The sequence below is a fragment of the Danio rerio genome, chromosome 24 (genome assembly GCF_049306965.1).
Source record: "Danio rerio strain Tuebingen ecotype United States chromosome 24, GRCz12tu, whole genome shotgun sequence".
Lineage (NCBI taxonomy): Eukaryota > Metazoa > Chordata > Actinopteri > Cypriniformes > Danionidae > Danio > Danio rerio.
In genome coordinates this window covers 22,168,127-22,189,372 of record NC_133199.1, presented here as the reverse complement: position 1 = coordinate 22,189,372, position 21,246 = coordinate 22,168,127, and the positions used below count along the sequence as shown (strand labels likewise).

General features: G+C 34.2%; 1 protein-coding gene across 2 annotated transcripts in view; it reads right to left on the bottom strand.

The window, feature by feature from the left end:
• Positions 1-21,246, bottom strand: part of tpk1 (thiamin pyrophosphokinase 1) — a 158,581-nt gene that overhangs the window by 127,867 nt on the left and 9,468 nt on the right. Inside the window, exons 1-3 of one of the 2 annotated variants that reach the window (XM_005162615.5) lie at positions 17,889-17,965; positions 17,592-17,662; positions 4,772-4,846 (exon numbers count right to left, since the gene is read on the bottom strand). In XM_005162615.5, the coding sequence (XP_005162672.1) occupies positions 4,772-4,846; positions 17,592-17,631 (115 nt within the window). In that variant the 5' untranslated portion in view covers positions 17,632-17,662; positions 17,889-17,965. 2 annotated transcript variants of the gene reach the window in all.

Below are 21,246 nucleotides of genomic sequence, written 5' to 3'. Positions count from 1 at the left end.
ACAACTAATACAAAACAGTTTTCAACATTGATCCGAAATTTTTTGAGCATCAAATCACTATAGTAGAGTGATGGTGAAGAATTATGTGACAGTTAATATTGGAGCAATGCTAAAAATTCTGCTTTGCCATTTAACTTTTAAACAGTTTACATTAAACATTTAAAACAGCTATTTTAAATCATAAAGCTATCACACAATATAAATTTTAATGTATTTTGACGAAATAAATACAGCTTTAGTTAATCAAAAAACAAACAAACAAACAAACAAACAAACAAACAAACAAACTGCACTTCCACAAAAAAACATAAAAAACATGGAGTTAGCTTCCACTGTTATGCTGATGATACGCAACATTATATCTCCTCTCAACCTGATAACAAGTATGAATTTACGAAATTAACAGATTGTATAGCTGATACAAAAAAATAGGATTACTAATAACTTCTTATAACTAAATTCAGATGAAGTTGAGGACTTGCTAATTGGATACAAAAACCTCACACGCAAAAACCTAGAACACTGTCTAACCCTTGATGGATTCTTAGTTCAGTCCTCATCTTTAGTCAAAAATTTGGGGGTGATTTTTGATAGCAAGCTGTCATTTGAAGGCCAGATTTCAAGCATCTGTAAAACTGAATTTTTTCATTTTAAAGATGTTGCCAAACTTCAACATATGCTATCAATGTCTTATGCGCAAAAGCTTATTAATGCTTTTATGACCTCTCGATTAGATAATTGTAATGCATTACTAGGCAGTTCCCCCTGGCCTAATTGACAAACTTATGCTAGTTCAAAATGCAGCTGCTAGAGTGCTTTCTAGAACAAAGAAATATGATCATATTACTCCAGTTCTTTCATCATTGCATTGGCTCCCTATTAAATATCGTATACATTATTTAATTTTATTGACTACCAATAAAGCCCTGAACGGCTTAGCTCCCCAGTATTTATTACTTATTCTGGACAATGGATTATTCCCAGAAAATCAAAATCAACTGTAGGTGGTAGATCTTTCTCATATCTGGCACCTAAGCTCTTCAACAGCCTTCCGAGCACAGTTCGGGAAGCAGACACACTCAGTCAGTTTAAAACTAGATTAAATACACATCTCTTTGCATTAGCATACACATAAAACATCAATGCTGTTAAAATCCAAATCCTCTAAACGAATGTTAGTCTGCATTATTAGGTTAGCTTTTTTTATTACTCCCTAGGTTTCCATAATCCTGGACCAGGCCGTATCCTGAGCAGGAGTTAAGAGCGTGAGACTGATCCTTGTACGACCCCAGTAATGGACGAGTCCTCGCATTGTTCCTGAAGGGCCAGCCTGCACACCAGCCAGAGACCTCTCCCACCTGCAGTTTCTCCATGATGTACATCAAGCGTTCTTTAGCCTCTGGCGCCTAGACTGCAGCTCTCTGCACAAGACGTTTGGCCATAGGACGTTTGGCTGTCGCCACTGGCTTGGATGGTTCAGGAGTTGTGAAGCTTTGCATCGATGGATTTGCTCTTCAGTGTTTGAACTCTCAGCAGTGAATATTAAATGAAATTTCACAAACTAATTTCTAGAGGAGCACGTGATATGATTGACTGCAGCTGGCCACTCATCTACACTCATTAGCTAGTCAATTAGATTGATCCAAACTCACTATAAGTAACCTAGCTAAGAACTACTCCCTTATCTTCGTTTCCCGAAGAAACCCCCCATCCACCCCTTCTCCTCCTTTCCTCTTTTGCCGAGGGGAGCTCTCGAGAACACCTGATCTCATACTCCCCACACATGCTCTATGGACCTGGCGGGGGCCCTGGGCTCAACTATCTCCGAGCTCAGGGTTCTCTCCTGGGACAGCATGCCAAACCTGCTAACTTTCTAACAAGTTGTCAAACAGAATCTAAGTGTGAACTCTTGAAACCACATTGAACTGAACTAAACTAAACTAATCTTCTATGTGAAGCTGCTTTGACACAATCTACATTGTAAAAGCACTATACAAATAAACATGAACGAAAATTAAATTGAATTGAATCAAAACTTATTTAAGTAAATTATTAAAAATAAATAAATAAGTCAACTGTTCTATAGCATCCATCCACTAATCCACCATTCACTTCCTCTGGCTGAGACACACAAAGTATTTGTGCTTGTAATTTGCAGCATTTATGACACAACATGACTAAAAAAAAGTGTACTTATGAAGGCCATTTTGAAAAGAGTCCAGAAATGTGTTTGTATGTCTTTGATCATGCAGTCCTACAGAGCGCTGGTGGAACCCCGGGCCCAGAGGACTGCACTTCTGAGGCTCACTAGAGGAGGAGTGGAGCGTAGGGCCTGGGTCCCTCTAGGAAAACCATCTGGATCTGTTCACACTGCTCCCAGCAACACATTCAGTGCCCACCTGCTTCGCCTCCAGAGCAAAGCCACAGAAAAAATGCACAGCATCTCTGATCAAGAGTTTTGATGTCAGAAACTAAAAGCTAATGTGACATAACTGACATAAATATTTGCCTGTAAAAACATCTGATAGGTATGTGCACCAAATGAGAAAAAAGTAGAAAACTAATGTAAAGGCATTTTCTGGAATTAAGTTACTTGCTTGGTTCTACAAAAATGTAAAGCAGGGTAATCAAATTAATGCAAAATAAAGTTTAGTCCAATTATTTTTTTTATAAAGGGCCAAAAACCAAATTTAATTGAGGGCTTAATATATACTAATCTGTATTACAATAGTTTTCCCATAATTTATTGGGTAATATTTAAAAATAAATACAAAATGTTGCTTTAAATCATTAACTAACGCAGTATCATTTTTAACATTTTATAATGAACATATTACAGTATAAAAACAATCCCATTTATAACACAATGAAATTCAGTTGCTTCTGCCTTTACCTTAATGTCTTGTCATTTTACATTTTAAAAGTCTGATTGATTTACAACATTTAATTGAATCTTTTAATTTTAAGCAATTTTTTTTTTTTCTCATGTTAACACGATAAAATGAATGTCTGATACAATACTAGAGTAACTCTCAGAAACTCTCAGTGATCCAGTCTTCTTAGGAAGATTGGATCACTGAACAAACTGTTTCAGACACTTTGAAAAAAGAGATGAACCTGCAAGTGCTGTAATCATATTTGAATGAATGTAAACTTCTGTAGGAGACAATTACAAACATTTACAATGCCTTATGAGACACTTTAACAATATCAATACTGCCAAGTTCACAGAGGAAACATATCTACAGTAATGTTTGTCATTTGCTACCTAACTTTAACCAGCTATTATCTACAACATGAGTCGTATAATCATTTTTTATTTATTTATTTTTGCTGCTTTTCATAGCACTTATTTAAAACAAGCAAAAAATTTATAAAAATAAATAAATAAATAAATAAATAAATAAATACATTTAAAAAAAATCACAATTCTTGCCATTTTTTTGAGACAACTTTAACGTTTTATGTTCAATCTACTTATTGTACAACTTGTAAAAACCATTAAGTTAACCAAATCGATTTGTGTTTGGACAACATGAATGGATTGTGTGGATGTCTGCATGTTTATACAGTGTAATTCAGGCTGCAATAAAATATCAGTTATGATCAACAAATAAAGCTCCTGAACGCACCCAGTGCAATAAAGATAAACAAAATGCAGAAGAGATATGCAATCATAGATTGTCCAGAGAGGGGTTGAAAAACAGATGACAAATGAATAATAGTTTAAATGACTTTTATTGCATGCAGCGCCTATAGTGTGAGTTTATTAATTACTAATTACACAATTAAAATAGTATTTTCATTGCTTTCTTAATTACCATACTTGAAAGTGCTCAATTAATGTTAATTACTACTTCAATACTACTCAAAATACTATTAAATCATAATGCATATTTTACCAATAGGCAATAGAAGCTAAACTTAAAATTCTTTACATTTAAGTTAAACAGGGACTTTATCTGTCTGTCTGTCTGTCTATCTGTTTGTCTGTCTGTCTGTCTGTCTGTCTGTCTGTCTGTCTGTCTGTCTGTCTGTCTGTCTGTCAAAAAAATCAGACTCTTTGAAATTATTTATACAGAACTATTGAAATAATATACAGTATTAAAGGCAAGTACATTATAAGTATAATCGTTATAAATGTCCTAAAATGAAAAAAGTTTTGCCTTACTCTTTTCAGCAGATAAATAATTTGAATATTTATCTAGTTACTTTGTATAAAACTATCAGCACTATCAACACTATCAGCACTATTAGCACTATCAGCACCGGCGACGCAGTGGCGCAGTAGGTAGTGCTGTCGCCTCACAGCAAGAAGGTCGCTGGGTCGCAGATTCGACCCTCGGCTGGGTCAGTTGGCGTTTCTGTGTGGAGTTTGCATGTTCTCCCTGCATTCGCGTGGGTTTCCCCCACAGTCCAAAGACATGTGGTACAGGTGAATTGGGTAAGCTAAATTGTCCGTAGTATATGAGTGTGTGTTTGTGTGTGTGAATGAGTGTGTGTGGATGTTTTCCAAAGATTAGTTGTGGGTGGAAGGGCATCCGCTGCATAAAAACATGCTGGATAAGTTGGTGGTTCTTTCCGCTGTGGGGACTATGAAGAGACTAAGCCGAAAAGAAAATGAATGAATCAGTGCCATACACTGCGTCTATCACCACAGGGCTTGTATGTTTTTTTCTGTGGCAGGTGAGTGACCATTATCTACCGCACAAATACAGAAAAAAGACTCAAATCAAAGTCAGATGTGTGTTATTCACCACAAAATCAATACCTTTACTCCACAGTACATGAAAGTAGCGCTCATCCAACGGCTGGTTTAGGATAACCAAGCAAATCCGCTGTTTTCCTGCCGAGAAAATAGAAGAAACACATAGAAAGTGCGCATTAATGGGCAGATATGCTTCGACAGCGTCCTGTGGTTACGATGTGGTCTCCATGCTTTCATTTACAGTGTGAAACTGAGAAAAACACATGCTAATATTTGGATTCATCTGGCGAGATTGCAGCTTTAATAGGAGCAGATAATGAAAACAGCAAGAATAATAACTGTGATAATAGAGGATAATGCTTTTGGTAATTGGCCAAACACAAATCCTGATGTTTTTTTCTCCACAACCACTAGATGTGTTTAATGTGCAGCAAAGAAAGCAAATTGTGCAATACTAATAAAGCAATTTCAGCTCATTTTACAGATTGTTTAATAATTAAAACATAAAAGATGATTTTGATTCTTGATTATGCTTTTGAAAATCCATTACAGCCAGTAAAGGAAATATTATAGCGTAAACCATGTAATACACCAGTGTTTCTCAACCACGTTCCTGGGGGACCACCAGTTCTGCACATTTTCCATGTCTCCTTAACCAAACACACCTGATTCATATTATCAGCATATTAGCAGAGACTGAAACACCTGTAATGGGTGTGACAGACAAAGGAAACATTCAAAACATGTAGTAACGTGGTTGAGAAACACTGTACACCATCCTGGTGGAAAATTACTATTAACTTGTTTGTTTAAAATTAATCTGAATGTGTGTTTAAACATAATAATAAACAAAAACTAATATATTTTACAACATTGCTTACAAAATCCCACCTCTGCTGATTTGTAAGCATAAATACAGTTTAAAACGTTCGCATGTCTCTCTGAATGAATGAATAAATCAATTAATTAATTAAGTCAACGATGAATGAATGCATTAAATGTCAATAAATTTGTCTTCAAATTGTTTTAAAACAATTTAAAGATGGTTTGTTAAAGATGTTTTAAAATTTAAAAATGTATTTAAGATGTTATTGCTTTTATCCAAGAATTTTTATTAAATTAAATGTATGTATTATATATTTATTATATATAATTAAATGTCATTTAATACAAATAATTTAATATAATTTCTAAAAGCTGTGAAGAGCATTTTTTTTTAATTCAGCAAAATATCAAAAAATAAATATTACAGTATCAAATTTCAGTATAAACATAAAATATGAGTGCCTTATGCATTAGATGTTATTGAATTTGTATTAAAGGATATTAAAATAAGAATATTTCTCATTCATTGCAAATAAATAAAAAACGGGTACTGATAGATGGATTACATGTAATGAAATTTGCATTAAATATCATAAACTTTTCACATTTGTCTTAATATTGCTTCATTTTTCTTTGTTTGTTGAAGCTGAACCCTGAAATATTTTTAAAAAATTAAGTTCACATTTACTAAGCCACAGTTCCAAAATTCTGTTATTTTCGGTTACTTTTCAGTCAAAGTTATTATCAAAATTTCATAGTGTTCAGCAAGACATCAATCCCAGCTCCCCAAACCATCCAAAATACACAGCGTCAACTTCACACATTTAATTGCGATACCTTCCAAAGCCAAGCTGATGCTCACACATTTTTAATTACAGTATCCTAACACTGAAACTGATCAAACATTTCTTTTCCTCATTCAGCACAATACGATTATTAACATCTCCAAAGTCTCTACATTTCAAAAATCTGCCAACAATAAGGCCACAAAAGAAAAACAAAGAGTCATTTTTAAATCACCAACATCTCTGTGAATGTGAATAATGAGCACACAGTGTACTTGTCGAATGCTGATGCACATCTTGCAGAACAGACTGAGGAAATATCAAGGTCCTGAGGTGTGAATGCAGTGTATAAATGAATAAGAGAGTTAGCAACACCTTTGGTAGCGAGAAAGGTTGATGAGTTCAAGAGGAAACAACATCTGTAACTGCGGTGGTATTTCAAATAAAATAAAGCAGGCCTGTGGCAAAACCCCCAAAATTAATGAAAATGCCTTATAAACTTCAGGTAAGGGAGTAAAATTATGCTACCTTTCAATCATTCATTTTCTTTTTGGCTTAGTCTCTTTATTAATCAGGGGTCACCACAGCGGAATGAACAGCCTAAAATTAGGCTACCTACTCAATTAAACTAAACTAATATGGGCATTGTGATTAAACAAATGATATTTTGTGTATATCACTTCAGATGAGTCTCTTAACCAATCAGGCAGGTTTTCGTTGAGCTTATGAACCAATCAGATGCATTTAGATTTAGCTTTTTAAATATTCTTACAATTTATTCATGTTAATGTCTGCATGAATCAGAAGCTGCAACCGTTTTTTTTTTTTTTTTGTTATGTGACAAATATGTGTTTGTTAACTGACAGTTAGAGAGGCTTGGTTAATTATTTAACCACGCCCAATCAGACAGACATAATTTGACAAACAAAACAAACAGGAAGTGTATTTTCAGATTTTAATGATAGATTACAAGGGCATACAATGTATTTTTTTCTTAATGTTATGCACAGATTACTTGTTCACCATAAAACTAGCAATGTGAGCTATCAAAATCAACATGATTATATATGATTTCATGTGTACATTAATTATTAGAATAAGTCAGAATAATGCATGGCCTTGCTTAATAATGTGTGTTGTTTTATCTAATATTTAAACACACACACACACACACACACACACACACACACACACACACACACACACACACACACACACATATATATAAATTTAGGAGAGGCAGTGGCGCAGTAGGTAGTGCTGTCGCCTCACAGCAAGAAGGTCGCTGGGTCGAACCTCGGCTCAGTTGGCGTTTCTGTGTGGAGTTTGCATGTTCTCCCTGCCTTCGTGTGGGTTTCCTCCGGGTACTCTGGTTTCCCCCACAGTCCAAAGACATGCGGTACAGGTGAATTGGGTAAGCTAAATTGTCCGTAATGCATGAGTGTGTGTGTTAATGTGTGTGTGGATATTTCCCAGAGATGGGTTGTGGCTGGAAGGGCATCCACAGCGTAAAAACTTGCTGGGTAAGTTGGCGGTTCATTCCGCTGTGGAGACCCCGGATTAATAAAGGGACTAAGCCGACAAGAAAATGAATGAATGAATGAATGAATAAGAAGAACTTTGTTAAAGTTCAATTAAAACAATATGGAAAGAAAATGGTGTGTTGCCAGAAATAGGTTAAAGGATACTTAAATACTCATTTTTTATATGTAATTTCATCCATTTGGATAATGACTGACTGAAAGCAGAAAATAACTGCATATTGGAACTGTAAATGTGAACTTAAAAAAAATGAAAACAATATTTCAGGGTTCAGCTTCAACAAACAAAGCAAAATTAAGTAATATTAAGACAATTGTGAAATGTTTATGATATTTGATGCAATTTTTATTACATTTGATCTATTTATCAGTGCCCATTATTTATTTATTACATATTATTTATCACATAAAAATTATAAAATGTTACTAAAACAGATTAAAATTATAAAATTAAAAGACAGAAATGAAAACTACACTGAAAATGTAATGTAATGTAATGTACTGTGTATTTATATAGCGCATTTATCATGTATGGCCATACATCCAAACAATCATGAGGGGGGTTTCTCCACACCACCTCCAGTGTGCAGCATCCACTTGGATGATGCGATGGCAGCCACAGGACAACGGCGCCAGTGCGCTCACCACACACCAGCTATTGGTAATGTAACGTAATGTGTATTTGTAATGTAATGTGTATTTATATAGCGCATTTATTGTGTATGGCCATACACCCAAAGCGTTTTACAATCATAAAGGGGGGTCTCTCTGCAGCATCCACTTGGATGATGCAACGGCTGCCACAGGACAACGGCGCCTGTGCACTCACCACACACCAGCTAATGGTGGAGTGGAGAGACAGTGAAAGAGCCAATTCAGTGGAAGGGGATGATTGTGAGGCCATGATCGAAAGGGCCAATAGAGGGACTTTGGCCAGGACACCGGGATTACACCCCTGCTCTTTCACGAGAAGTGCCATGGTATTTTTTTTTAATGACCACAGAGAGTGAGGACCTTGGTTTAATGTCTCATCCAAAAGACAGCGCCCACTGACAATGTAGTGTCCCCTTCACTTTACTGGGGCATTAGGACTCACGCAGACCACAGGTTGAGCACCCCCTGAGACAGTAATTGAGCCACTTCGGTGGATGGGGATGATTGGGAGGCCGTTATGGTTAAGGGCTGATAGGAAATTTGGCTATGACACTAGGGTTACACCCCTACTTTTTAAGAGAAGTGCCGTGGGATTTTTAAAGACCAAAGAGAGTCAAGACCTCGGTTTAACGTCTTATCCAAATGACAGTGCCCACTGACAGTGTAGTGTCCCCTTCACTTTTACTGGGGCATTAGGACCCACACAGATCATAGGTTGAGCTCCCCCTGCTGGCCTCTATAAAACAATTTCCAACAGCAACCTATTTTTCCCATGTGATCCCCCATCTAGGTACTGACCAGGCTCAGCTTGGTGATATGGCTGACAGGAATGCTGTATTAATTGAACAAACTAAAATAAATAAATTGTTTAAATATTTTTAAACCTAAAAGTTAATTCATTTAATTATTTAAGTTAACATTAATAACTTTTATATATAAAATATTATATATATTTCATATTAGGCACATATTCATTATTATTAATTGAAACATTATTATTTTAGATAGTGGACTATGGACCCCATTTTACATATCCGGGTTTCTCAGTATAGCAGAAGTCATTGGGTAAACTTAGAGTGCAGTGAATGGGAGAGTACAAAAAAATAATTATTTTTACAATCCAATTGGCAGACATAACAAAAGAAAAACTCAGCGATGATGTTATCAAGACTTTCAGAAAAAGGAAAAAATAACGCAAGGCTGATAACAGAAGGCAGATGAGAGAGTAACATCAAATTTACTGCCCTGCCCCATAGACACTGCACAAGAAACAACTTGCACAAGGGGTGATATATACATTTGAAGTCAGAATTATTAGCCCCCTTGAATTATTAGCTCCCCTGTTTATTTTTCCCCAATTTCTGTTTTATGGAGGGAAGATTGTTTCAGCATATTTCTGAGCATATTTTAAAAACCTATTTCTGATAACTGATTTATTTTATCTTTGTCATGATGACAGTAAATAATATTTTACTTAATATTTTTCAAGACACTTCTGTAAAGTTTAAAGTGACATTTAAAGGCTTAACTAGGTTAATAAGGTGAACTAGGCAGGTTAGGGTAATTAGGCAAGTTATTCTATAACGATGGTTTGTTCTGTAGACTATCGAAAAAAAAGAAAAAAAAAGCTTAAAGGGGCTAATAATTTTGTCCCAAAAATAGTTTTAAAAAAATTTAAAACTGCTTTTATTCTAGCAAAATTAAACAAATAAGACTTTTTCTAGAAGAAAAAATATTATCAGATATACTGTGAAAATTTCCTTGCTCTGTCAAACATCATTTGGGAAATATTTAAAAAAGAAAAAAAAAATCAAAAGGGGGCTAATAATTCTGACTTCAAATGTATATTTTTTTGTAATTTAATGCAAGGATGACATAATACATACGGAAATACATATAAATGTACATACATTTTTTTAAATGAATCTAAATGTTAAAAACTTTCAAGGTTTTAAGATTATGATAAACATTAAACACGTCATAACAGGCTTGTGAAAAGAGTTTATTATTGTTCATGTAAAATATTATTAACAACAAAAATAAAGCACAGAAAGAAAGGACTAAAACTAAACAATCACGTGCTAAAATGATGCAAGAGATTCATTTTGATACTTATTTTCATATTCAAATCATTGGTAACAAAAAATAATATGAATATTTTTGTAATATAAAAAGGCTTTTAATAAGCTGCTTTTTACATACAATTCAGAAATTTACATATAAGTAAGTGATCTGATTGACTGAAGTAATTAATTAAATTAAATCATTTGACATAACAGACAACACAAGATACAGTTAATATGGTTATTCTAAAAAATTCCTTCATAAAAATGTCAACGTAAATCAGTTCTAAGAATTAATTTAGGATTTATCCAACATTTTACATTTTAGTGACAGATTGTCTCCTGTAAATTATTATTATTATTTGACAGCACATATTTTAGCAGAGCACCAAGGATGTTTTACCATATTTGAATATTGTTCTTTGGGAATTATCAATTGAAATTCACAGAAATTATCATATACTAAATGAGCTAAGAGCTTTGCTGTTCATTAGGACACAGCAAATTTGCAAGTCAACGCATAAACAAACTGACTTTGATTAGCTCACAAATTGGATCAAATATGACATGAAGAGCAATTTCTTATTCTAAACAGAGCCTCATTAAAAATACATTTATTGAATATGTATGAATGGAAGGATTTGGAGTATTGAGAATGGTGTATTTTGGGACTGGGTCAGAAATCTGGGCCATTTCTTCTTAAGTTTTTATTTTTCTGAGGAGTTTAAGGTCATCTATTCCAAGCTATTTTTCTTCTCTTGAGTTTTTCGTCTAAAAATCTCTGGAGTATGAGGATCTTATGGAGATACAAGTGAAAGTTAAGTACAGCAAGGCTAAAGGCAGTTCTTTACCGGACACAAAAGATGTACTGTATACAGAGCAACAGACAGAAAAAGAGAAAAGAAAGCAACTTTAACAGTACTACAAATAGGACCTCGACTAAACACAAAGAATGATAATAAAACATAAGGCATATATAACATTGCTTGATCTCTTTTGGAGTTATAAAAGATATACATCAGATTGAGGTGAAACTTTACAGCTTTTACAATTTAAAAGTCACATTAACTTCTGGTCAAAACTTTTACAGTAGAGGTGATTTAAAAAAATGTTTTATAGAGAAGTTTCTTCTGCTCACAAAGTCTGCATTTGATCCACAGTATACAGCAAAAACAGTAGAATTCAGATTTATTTATTTTTTTGTATTTAATATATAAGTTTTCTATTGGAATGTACTTTTTAACATACATTTAATTCCAGTGATTTCAAAACTGTATTTTTCCATCATTACTCCAGGCACATGATTCTTCAGAAATCATTCTAATATTCTAATTTGCTGTTCAAGAAGCATTTATTATTATTATTATTTTTATTATTATTATTATTATTATTGTTATTATTATCATTATCATTACTATTATTATTAGTAGTAGTAGTAGTATTATTTATTGACAGTTTACTTTTTCAGAATTAAATGATTAAATATTTAGAAAGATTTGTAGATTTTTTATTTCATTATTATATGAAGTCATTATCTTTTTTAGCAAATCGGCTAATTAAGTGGTGACGTGTTGGTGACGTACGTAATACTGTTTCTGGGTCCAAGTAGCCACTCATTTGAAGTGAGAAAATATTTGTATCAGTTTTTTTTTTTAATCACTTTTTTATTCAAATCACACATTAAAGTGAATTTTATATAAAGTCATAGTGTACACAACAATCTCTGGGCTTGCTGCATCACAAATACCAAAATTTTAACAATTTATAAAAAAAAAATTAAAAAAAATCACAAAAGATTTCCATTTTATATAAATATTGTTCTTCTGAACTTTCTATTCATCAAACATAAAAAATATAATAATAATGATTCAAAATAATAATGATGATGATGATGATGATGTGGGCAGCGCTCTTGCCTCACAGCCAGAAGGTCGCTGGTTCGAGCCTCGGCTGGGTCAGTTGGCATTTGTGTGTGGAGTTTGCATGTTCTCCCTGTGCTGGTGTGGGTTTCCTCCGGGTGCTCCAATGTCCCTCACAGTCCAAAGACATGCGTTATAGGTGAATTGGGTAAGCTAAAACTGTCCGTAATGTATGTGTGTGGGTGTTTCCCATTGATGGGTTGCAGCTGGAAGGGCATCCGCTGCGTAAAAAATATGCTGGATAAGTTGGCGGTTCATTCAGCTGTGGCAACCCCAGATTAATAAAGGGACTAAGCCGAAAAGAAAATGAATGAATGAATGATGATGATGATGATGATGATAATGATAATGTTGTTGTTGTCTTTGTTACTGTTATTGTTAAGCAGTAAATCAAAATATTTAAATAATTTCTAAAGGACCATGTGACGTGTAATTATTCTAAAAACCTTGAAATCAAAAGGAATATATAAATATATTCTAATAGATAAAGTTATTTTAAATAGTAAAAATAGGTCAATATACCCTCATTGTGCACTTATTTAGGTTCGCTCAGTAGTGAAAATTTCTAATTAGCCAATCCCATGGCAGCAACTCAATATATTTAGGCATGTAGACATGGTCAAGATGATCTGCTGCAGTTCAAAGCGAGCATCAGAATGGGGATGAAAGGTGATTTAAGTGACTTTGAACATTGTTGGTGCCAGATGGGCTGGTCTGAGTATTTCAGAGACTGCTGATCTACTGGGATTTTCAGGCACAAGCATCTCTAGGGTTTACAGAGAATGGTCCGAAAAAGAGAAAATATCCAGTGAGTGACAGTTCTGTGGGCGCAAATGCCTTGTTGATGCCAGAGGTCAGAGCAGAATGGCAAGACTGGTTCAAGCTGATAGAGAGGCAACCGTAACTTAAATAGCCACTCGTTACAACTGAGGTATCCAGAAGAGCATCTCTGAATGCACCACACATCTAACCTTGAAGTGAATGGGCTACAGCAGCAGGAAACCACAGCGGGTGCCACTTCTGTCAGCTAAAAACAGGAAACTGAGGCTACAATTTGCATATTGTTGAGTCACCAAAATTGGACACATTGCCTGGTCTTGATTTCTGCTGTGACATTCGGATGGTAGGGTCAGAGTTTGACGTTAACAACATTAATTTTCTTGTAATTTTCTTGTTGAATTAACCGCAAACTTATCCAGCCATTTTTACCCAGCGGATGCGCATCTCTGGGAAACATCCATCCAACGGACAATTTAGCTTACCCAATTCACCTGTACCGCATGTTTTTGGACTATGGTGAAAACCGGAGCACCTGGAGGAAACCCACGCAAACGCAGGGAGAAGATGCAAACTCCACACAGAAACGCAGAGGCTCGAACCAGCGACCTTCTTGCTGTGAGGCAACAGCACTACCTACTGCACCACTGCGTCGCCCACGTCAACAACATAAAAGGATGAATTCATCCTGCCTTGCATCAACTGTTCAGGCTGATGGTGAGGGTGTAATGGTGTGGGGGATATTTTCTTTGCAAACTTTGAGCCCATTAATATCAATTGAGCCTTGTGTCAATGCCACAGCCTACCTTTGTTTTATTGATGACCATGTCCATCCCTTTATCACCACAGTGTACCCATCATCTGATGGCTACTTCCAGCAGGATAATATGCCATGTCATAAAGCGCGAATCATCTCAGACTGATTTCTAGAACATAACGATGAGTTCACCGTTCTCAAATGGCCTCCACAGTCACCAGATCTCAATCCAATAGAGCACCTTTGGGATGCGGTGGAACGAGAGATTCACATCATGGATGTGCAGCCGAAAAATCTGTAGCAACTGGGTGATGCTATTATGTCAATATGGACCAAAATCTCTGAGGAATATTTCTAGTACCTTGTCTAAACTATGCCACAAAGGATTAATGCTGAGTTCAGACTGCATGATTTTAACCCAAATTTTGACTCGCCGACAGGTTTTGAGAAATCGATGACAAATTCTTGAAATCACAGCCAAATCAGTTCTCGTTCACGTGAGTGACAATCACACAGTATGAACTACCAAGGACACGATCTAAGAGAATCGCAGATGAGTCGCCGAGACCCGTGAGATATTTGGCGTGCTAAATATCTGGAGCTCTCTGTGATTCAAATCATGCCGTGTGAAATGAGTTTTGAATGAAAATAACATCGGCGATTACCTGCAGTCAAGGAGAGAGCAGCATACCCTAGTATTGGTATCTGCAGGTCAGCGAGAGGTTGAGGGAGAATTTAATGGAGGAAATTTCAAGAAATTGAGGAAAAACTAGTGTAAATTTTGCAGATGCACCATATCTGTTAGATGTGTTATCCGAGCAATTCTACAAACATTAATTCTTTCTATTTTAAAGTCATGCAGTGTGAAAACCCCTGTTGCCGATTCATTCTACAGTGTAAACGGAGCACCGTCAGAACTCTACCCAAGATAGATATACAGTGCGAAAACATCCGTGACATGACTACTTTGAAAATCATGCAGTCTGAACTCACCATAAAGCAGTTATGGCGCACCTAATAAAGTGGCCGCTGAGTGTATGTTTCTGTAGTTTGCATCAAATTAAATCAGGCAGGCGTAGTTGATTTATTTTTTGGTTTGATTTAATTTTTCTACTTATTAAAATGTTGGTATTATTATCACATACACACACTTGATTTATGAAGACTATCAATAGGTGAAATGTATTTAATACTATAAAAATGCTTTATTTCGCTTTTATATTTGCAAATGTTTTTTATTACATTGCCTTACCCTAAACTCAACCCTCAAAGGAGACCTGAGGTAAATTTTGAATGTCAAAAGACCCCATAAAAACTAAAATTTTTTGGTATTTTGATTGACAATGACACAAGGCACGCCATGAGGTCATACTCGTGTTGTTATACAATATTTGGCCACATAAATCTTACACACAAACTATATACATATTGATAAAAGCATAAAACAAAATGTAATAAAACTAGTAAACAAATATTGGATGAAAAATTTACACAACGAATAGTTACTAGTACTAAAACAACTAACAAAAACATGAACATAGTCTGCACATTAACACTTCAATATGCACTTTCTGTCTATACATTCAATTATTCTCCTCTGAGCTGAGCCTAATTTACACAGAAAAAAGCATGTGTAAGAAATCTCACCATGCTCGCTGTTGTTAATGTGTGCTGTTTCTGAAGATGACACAGAATTCACAGAGAAATACTATGAAAATGTGTAGCGACTTTGCCAATAAATCTTCTTCTTCACCACACCATACAGGTGAAAATGAAGATAACAGTAGGAAAAAAATATATAAAATCGATGTGTTGCAAATGCATTCATTACTGTAATGAGCACAGGAGCTCTGCAATTCTCGGCCAATCATTACAGCCTGATTACTTACTTTATGTGCATGTATTTATGGAGCACCTACCAAGAGAGGGATATAATTTTGAATAATAAAACGACCCCAGAAAATGTCTATTATTTGGTTGTATTCTTAGAAATGAAGCTGTTATTGGTCTCTGCATGAAGTTAACTTGACTGGGGTCATTAGCTGATTGCCAAACTGCTCCTGGCATCCTGTTAAAAAAGCCCCCCAAAAAATGACACAGCAGCAGCCAGCATTGCCTGACCTTGGAAATAAAAGGGCTGTGCGTTAATTAAACTTGTTTTAATAGGTCCTGTTTTCGCTTAAGTGAACAGGGAATTTTACACTCTTCCAGAGAGTAAAACTAACAGCTTGCTGCAACTGTCACCAATTTTTTTTAGCCTTGAAAAGTAATTTATAGTAATATCAATAATAATATTAATAATAATTATTATAATTATTGTTGTTCAAATTATATATAATGTTTATTATTATTATTATTATTATTATTATTATTAAAGTATAATTTATAAAGTTATACTACTATATTAGTAGTAGAATTATTATTATATAAACGGTGAAGTATTTATTAACAATGCAACAATTTAATTTATAATTAATCATAAATAATTACACAACAAATAGTTTAATAATACAACTTAATAGTTACAAAAACTATTTTACCAACACTAACTTAACAAAACTAATATTTATCAGTGTTTTTATTTAAATGTTAAACCATAAACAATCAAAGTGTCTCCTATAACAAATAGATAATAATAATAATAATAATAATAATAATAATAATAATAATAATAATAATAATAATAATAATAATAGCATAAATGATGAAAATTAACAAATCAATAAAGAAATATATAATTATTAATTTTTGACCATTAATAACATATTCCTAACCAGTTCTAACATATTTCCTGTTTCATATTTTTAATTTTCATAGCTTCAGGGAATCCCAAATGGTCCACATATTGATAAATAATGCTAACACAGCTGTTTTAACGTTACATTACGATAGAATCTGCCCTTGTTACAGTTATGAAATAGTTTGACGTCAAGCAGGAAATGTGCATGGACCAGTGACATCACCATATTAAAATGGTCTATACAATATGCATTTTCAGGCACTGAAAAAAAAAACAGCATTTGAAATCATAGAGAACTTGCCAACATACATTTTTTCTACCAATTGTCAGTTGACGAGTGTTCATTTTATCCTGGGTTACACTATTAATAACACCAATAATGCATGTGCAGATTTAATAAAGCTGAACCCAGAAACCCATGTTGTGTGATGAAATATGCAAAACAACATGTGGCATCATCAATATGCTCATGTTGGTGAAGTCTGTGCAAACTGAGTCAAGGATTAAAAAATAATTACACCTGAATAAACACTGTGGAAAACCTGAATTGGTGGCCTCAGGAAACCATTTCATTTCTTTAAAAAAAAAAAACAAAAAAAACAAAACATTCTTATATATAAACAATTTTCAAATAACTGTGAACATTGACAGTGGCAAATTTAAAGCATTTGTTAAATACAATACATTCCCCTTTTACTGCGTTAAACATCTGTGATAGATTTAATAACTATGTTTATGTTGTAGTTCAGGATAAAGTGTAAACGCATGCATGGGCTAAAATAAACACATTCGCATTTAAATAAGTATAAAATGAACAAATACCTGAAGGCAAAAGGCAATCTAATGGAGTGAATTCATCCATGGTTGTGTCTATAATAAGCTGGATTCATCAACTGAGGGAAAACAAACACAAAAACAAATGCAGAATATTAAAAGACAAAAAAAGGGGCTTCATTTCGGGAGACTGAATATCTGACAAATGAGACGTTTTCATCAAAACAACAGCTTGCTATTGTGACAGATAAAGAAACGCGCTGAAGACTAAAACACAACAGAAGATTTAAAGTCTCTGTAATACTTAACCAAATCACGAAAATGGAAAAAAATCTGATCATTCACCTCCTTCCAAAGCCTTGTATATGTACTTGTATATGTGCTCTCTGAGTACTACTTTTCTTCCCCCTTTGTGCTTGTGTAATACATGACTAGTTTACCTCTAGCTTAACATACAGCCTGACTAATGACTAAGCACAAAGTCTGGTCCACATTCCAGCCTTTTCAGCCTAAGATCCACCCATTTGGATAAGAAAACACAACAGTGCACATTTGCAAGCGTGATGCTTGTTTTGCTTTTAAGATGGCATTTATTTAGACATTGAATTGTGTCTTTACAACCACCACCCGCAGGAGACTTTTCATCAACACAACTTTCAGCACAGAGAATGTCAAAGCAGTGCAGAAAATATGTAGTTTATGTGGGTGTTTCAGTGAAAGAATTGAGAAGAGAAAGTAAAGAGTTGAGCAGTTATTAAAACATGATTAAATGTAGACTATTAAAGCAAAATCAAAACTAATTTGTTCTACTGGTGTATTATTAAATAATATAGCACAAATTATATCAAGTTACGTCATTTTGTCTCGAAAATATTAACTTAAAGACTCCCACTATATCTATTTTGATTCTCTCTCCCTGTCTCTAGAATCATACATTCAGCTTTATTAATAATAAAGCAAGTCTAATTTTCATATTTTTAATCTACTTATTTAAATACACATTTGCATGAAACAAATATTTTTAGTATTAATTGTAACTAATAAAATTGCAGTAATAAAAAAGTAAGTAATGGCAGTAATGAAAAAAACTATTGTCTCTGTACCCAAGTTCTAGTCAACTCTGTTCCATTAGTTATAAAACAACAGAGCAATCTGTAAAGCACTGATAGAAAAAGCATGTGACATGCTCCAAGTGATCACAAGTGGTCACTTCCTCTGGTGGAAAACTCTGGAAGGCATTACAGTGTGTCATTTATTCTTCTCTTATTAATTTGTACAACATGTTTAGGATACACCAATACCCAACTTAATATTTGTCAACTGTTATTATTATACTTCAGTGAATCTCTCCTTAGCTTTTTAAAAACAAAAATATGAAGAAAAATACATAAAATTATCTTTTAGATATGCCATGTGATATTTGGTTTAAGGTTAGCATCCTGGTGTAAAATGTCAACTCTGTCTCTGCGTCCAAAATCGGATACTTCTATATGGTAAAACGTTTGTCATTCATTTTCTTGTTGGCTTAGTCCCTTTATTAATCCGGGGACACCACAGCGGAATGAACCACCAACTTATCCAGCACGTTTTTACGCAGCGGATCCCCTTCCAGCCACAACCCATCTCTGGGAAAAATCCACACACACACAAACACACACACACACACACACACACACACACACACACACACTCATACACTACAGACAATTTAGCCTACCCAATTCACCTGTAGCGCATGTCTTTGGACTGTGGGGTAAACCAAAGCACCCGGAGGAAACCCACTCGAATGCAGGGAGAACATGCAAACTCCACACAGAAATGCTATCTGAGCCGAGGTTCGAACCAGCGACCTTCTTGCTCTGAGGCGACAGCACTACCTACTGCGCTACTGCCTCACCCTAGTAGAACGTTAGTATGTCCGAATTCATAATAGTCGAAAAACAGTATGTGAGATGTACGAGGATGACCTACTACTTACTAATAAACTAAACCTACTAGTTAAAAAACTATTAGTAAAACAATCAAATGTTTCCTGTCACATTTTGCATTATTTTAGATTAATACAAAAACATATGGATTTCTGTAAATACATTTGATGTCATTTCAGTTAAGAAAAAAATGGAAAATTTATTACATTTATTCTGGATAATAATAATGAACAAGTTCTGTAAAGATTCATATGTGGTACATTTGAGAACACTTTTAAATGACAATAAATGCAGATAAAAAAAAAAGTTTGATTATGATTACACTTGATTAATAATCAAACCATAATCAATTATATCAACATATATTAGTACTTTTTTTTTCAATACGAAATATATACAATCTATTAAAGGGCACTTATGATGAAAATCATCTTTTGGAAGCTGTTTAGACAGAACTGTGTGTATAGGGTGTCCACAGTCATAGTGATATACAGACAATAAGTCTGTTTCTTATCTTTTTATTTCTTGACGTTAAAATAGGATCCAGTATCTCCCATTTTGATGTTGATCGAAACATGATGTAGGAGAGTGGTTTTCTCGTCCCTCGAATTAATTGACAGCCACATATTAACATGTCTTTGTAGTAATGTGTATAATCATATCAACAAGACAACAAGAGGGTGTGCGCAAAGCAAGCAACTGGAATTAAAAGATCTGTTGAGCTCGCTGTGATCATTAATCATCATCAAGAATGAGTTTTACAAGTTTAAAACGTTTTAAAGCAGAGCATGTTTGTAATGAACTACATAGCTTTAACCATCTTTATTACCAGCATTCTCGTCGACTTATTAACTCCAAAACAAATAATCATTGGGAAAGTTCTTACTGTATATCTCTCACAAACATTATGTGGGACCAGCTTCCTTCATGTCTGTCACTGTGCTGTTTATCTGACACAGCCGAGGTGGAGATTGAGGCACACTCTGTCAGGCACATGGGAACGGCGGGCGGGGAGAACTAGCATTAAAGGCACAGGCCACAAAAACAGCTACATTGTGTTCAGAGCAGAAAATTCTAATAATCTGAAAGGTATTATAAATAATCTGATGGATGTTTTGAGCTGAAGCTTCACACACATTCTGGAGACACAAAAGACTTATCTTAAATCTTGAAAAGGGGTGAAATAGATGCGCTTTAACAAATATTAACAATGTATAATTGTATAAATTATAAATTAACTAGAAGCACAATTAAATCAGACTAAAAATTTTCAAATTTGAAAATAAAAAATAAATAAATGAAAACATTGAAATTAATAAAACACGTTTGATTAAATATTGTAACTTAACATTAAGTAAATCTGTTCCAGATAATATTTTAATCACAATATTGGGTTTACAGTATAAATGTCTTTATACAATAAATTATACAGACACCTTCAACATTTTAAGATCTAAATAAGATCTAGACAAATATTTTAATATTAAAATACCATTTTAACTCAACAGCAACTTGAGCAACAGTTCAACTTTTTAAAGGTTTTTTTTTTTGGCCAGTTGCATGTATGGACAGATAAATAAATATGTATTGCACACTGCATACAATTAGCAAGATGTTTTGCCAGTTATTCTGAAGTATAACTTTGTTATGAAGTACTTTATATGGACACTTTGTAATTACAAGTACATTTTGACAACAATAAAATGTTATGCATAAAATAAAATAATTTTAGTTTCACATAACCACACAATTTTCAATAACGAAACTTTATATAA